Source organism: Homalodisca vitripennis, unplaced genomic scaffold (assembly GCF_021130785.1).
Source record: "Homalodisca vitripennis isolate AUS2020 unplaced genomic scaffold, UT_GWSS_2.1 ScUCBcl_2851;HRSCAF=7974, whole genome shotgun sequence".
In the NCBI taxonomy this organism is placed as follows: Eukaryota; Metazoa; Arthropoda; class Insecta; order Hemiptera; family Cicadellidae; genus Homalodisca; species Homalodisca vitripennis.
The window spans coordinates 47,522-51,603 of NW_025778959.1; the positions used below are offsets into that span (position 1 = coordinate 47,522).

Genomic DNA, 4,082 nt, shown 5'->3' on the forward strand with positions numbered 1-4,082 from the left:
AAGCACATTTTAAACAAAAATGTAAGACCTTTTACCAACAATTACCAAATGTATGAAAATAAATTATTATTGTTTAACTGATCATTCCAAACTTTGTGTTAGGCAGTAAGGGAATTTCACATATTAATTCTACTATCTGTGTAACTGTTTCCTTACTTAACATAAAAATGTAATATTTCGAGAAATAATTAAAACAGAATATTTATGAAGTCAGACACATGAAATTTAATGTGACCACAATCAGCAGCAACAATATAAGAAAATACACTATTATAAGAACAAGCTAAGGCCCCATAGATATACACAGTAGATCACCAGCTAGACTAGGCAGCAGTGCACCCTGGGATATAGAGGCAACTATCAACAACTTAAATCTTAAATTTTTGTAAAACATGAAATACTTTCTTTTGAACATGTTTTATAATATTACAACATTATTGCCTCATTTATCTTCATTTATAGGGAGTACTTAATGTTGTACACATACATCCATATAATGGGAACAATACATAACATAGCACAATACATGGTGGCAGTTTGTTTATAGAAGACCCTTATCTCAGGGTGCACTTACATTTTGGGGTTCTAATATGGTGGGAACTCTGAAATTACAGAATAGGCTCTGTAAAAATATTTTGAATTATGCATCAAACTATAGTACAATGAGAATATTTATATATTTATTATTTGTGAACTGCAATTCCTTATTGATTTTAGAGAACATTTACGCTTAAAAAGTTGTCAGAATAGGCATTTCTTACACAACATGAGTTTACAAAGCTTACAAAATTTCAAATTTGTACAAAACTCGCTCAGCGTATATAAGTTTATACGTTTTATGAGAGCCGGGCAGTAAGGATATAAAAGGTGGAGGTTGCATTGTTTACGGCTCTAACAAAACGTATCATAAATTCCTTAACAAAATTCACAAAGAACACCAGAGGTAGAATGGCCAGGATGGGGTAGGGCCGAGTCACCACAAAGGTTTTGTTAATATTCCTGATGGATTCCAGCAGACCAATAAGTGGAGGGGGGTCAGAATTCTTTAGGAAATATGAGATCAAATATCCTCTACCCTCTGAAAGCTCAATATCATCGAGATGAAACATGTTTTATGTAACAGAATGAGAAAATCTTCCAAGCTGTGCTTGCTGTTATGTTTGATTTTCTTGACGTATAATGTTTTAAACATACCCTGTATAATCTAAAAACAACTTTGGCAAGCAATAACTCTGTTCATATAAATAATAACTTTTATAACATTTAATTAAATTAATAAGTCTGTATATAACATTAAAGCTTAAAATTAAATATAAATTGAGCAGAATAAAAAATATAAGAAAAAGTTCAATATTTACAAAAACTATTTTTTATATGGATTAAAATAAATGAGTTATAATCACAATTAGACATTAGTTTGAGACAGCCATTATTATTTAAAAAAAGAAAATACAATACCAAAAATAATATGATAGCTTATTTACTTGTTAAGAATTTTAAAGCATGTGTAAAGCATAATTTCTCAGGAAACGTAATTTCACGCTTGGGTGTTTTAAAACACTGAGCAGAGAAAGCCCGATTCCTTCTGTTTACAATATAACTCCATTCAGAAATTCAATTAACTTAACATAATACAAAACTAATTAGACTAATCTTGTTTTCACTAATTATCTTTTGAAATTGTTAACTTAATCTATAATGTTTATTAATTGGAACAAAACTGAAAAACACTTTATAAGCAATGTTATTGCTTAAAATTAAAAACACAACAATATTTCATTCATTACATAATATTTTGATACTTTTACCAGCAAATTCAATCAGCAGCTTTTCCTCTTACAATAAAATAAGATGACTTTCAATGTGTTTTCATCATTTCATTTAGTGATTTATGAAAACATGACATTTTTATCATTCTCTCTTTACTAGCACAAGACATTAATTAGTATATAATTCTTTTACTCTGTTTGTTTGGCAAAATTTAAACATAATATTCATTACATATAACAATAGCAATGTTTCTACACTACAAAAATAATAAAACATGTTCTGTAAAATGAATACACTGTTTCAGTTACTTTACTTACACCAGATCATATAATTATCACGTCATGGAAGAAGACAAGTCCGCTCATTTGACAACACATTATTCTCCATAATTAATTAGCATCTGTGATGAGATTCATCTGATACATTTTTACCAAAAACAATTGTAAAATGAGTGAAGGTCAAATACTTTAATTATTATAAAGTCACTAATGCCAAATCAAATTATTTAAAAATATGTTTTTGTTACGATCCTCTAAAAAGTTTGAAAGAAAATTCAAACTTTGCACCCGTTTCCAAAGAACTGTTGTTGCACTCTGCACTAGTCCGAAGGTCATTCGTCCCACAGGCAGAGTTGTTTCTGGCGCACGTAGTAGAGGAACAGGTTACACTTACGGCAGGTTCGGATCCCGCAACGATAGTTGGCGCCCCTGGCCGAGCCTCGGCAGTATTTCAGACTACAGGGGTACCACCCGATACACAGCTCCAGATGACAGGTGCAGGGCTGCCAAGGGGAGTGTGTCTCCTGACACCTGCCAGGGGGAGGAACCAGTCCATTGTATTCTCTGACAGCACTCAGCAGAGAAGTCTTTGATGCACCTACAACAGCCACATACTCTGCTACTTTTTGATAAACAGCACACAAAAGCAGCTAAGTATTGAAATTGGATTCAAAATGAGTATTTTAGCTGTTTCCACATGTATTGTCACAAGGCCTTTCTTACATATTTACCAGTAATGTTTGGCTTCAGCATTTAACAGAATGGGTGTTTAATTTGCATCTGAATTATTGAATTTATAAAAGATTTTCATATATCAGTGAAAATTACCTGGCAGTTGACTCCAGAGGTCAATATCAACTCTGCGAGTGTATGTAGCATCACCCGCCTCAGCACACAGTACTGGTACATGTTTTGAGATGACGGCAGCCCGCGGCACATCCACAAACAAATCCATTGTGAAGTTCTCTCGCCCTCTGTCCTCTTCTGGTGTCCGTATTGTACCAGGGATTTTTCTAAACCAGACATGCATTATTATGTAGCATAATATATATATATATATATATATATATATATATATATATATATAAATTATCTATTAATACTTAGCCAAGACAAGAATAATAAACCACCTAGAACAGGACATACATTGTAAACTTTAAACCAGCGTATTTTTTTTAAAGTTAACCTTTGTTTAAAGAGTTGGATTTGTGGCATCAAAATCTACTAATAGAAACCTTTAATTTGATGTACTACTTAATATATGCTCTAATTTAACATTTCCTTTGGACTCCTTGAGAACCATCCACCTGACATGACTAAAAATAGTAGTTACTTCAAAAAGTAGATTTATACGTACAGTAATGATGTACCAAGTTTTATAGCTTCACCTGTATCGTTCAGGAATTATCAAGCCCGTGCGGAACGTTTTTTACACCCTGTATGTATATAAAAAGCTAAAATTAACAAACGTAATGCATTTTTGTATATTTACCTGTCTCAGCTTCGACATTGCATCAGCAGATATGAATTCATTTTTATCAATGTGGCAGACAAAACACATCACTTGATACTGACTCTGGCCCCTTTCCTCCTCTCCCAGTATCAGAGCCTTTAGTATCTGTACTTCCTGTAACAACAAACATCTCTTACTTTATAAGTGAGCACATAAATACTGACTCTGGCCCCTTTCCTCCTCTCCCAGTATCAGAGCCTTCAGTATCTGTACTTCCTGTAACAACAAACATCTCTTACTTTATAAGTGAGCACATAAATACTGACTCTGGCCCCTTTCCTCCTCCCCAAATATCAGATTTGTCGTATTTTTGCTTCCTGTAACAACAAGCATCTCTTACTTTACAAGTAAGGACATAATGTAACACTGAATCTGGCCTCTTTCCTCCTCCCGCAGTATCAAAGCTTTCAGTATATGGTACTTCCTGTAACAAGAAACATCTCTAACTTTACAATTAACACATTATTTGGTACTGACTCTTACACTTTTTCTCTTCTTCCTATATCAGAACTTTTAACATT

General features: G+C 33.0%; 1 protein-coding gene across 1 annotated transcript; it reads right to left on the reverse strand.

Moving 5' to 3' along the window:
• Positions 1-201: 201 nt before the first annotated feature.
• Positions 202-3,699, reverse strand: LOC124372286 (out at first protein-like; the record flags this gene model as incomplete). The annotated part of the gene is made up of 3 exons (XM_046830666.1): positions 202-2,646; positions 2,877-3,061; positions 3,518-3,699. Coding segments are annotated over 3 exons (633 nt in total), but the record flags the coding sequence as incomplete, so codon positions are not given.
• Between the last annotated feature and the right edge of the window lie 383 nt (positions 3,700-4,082).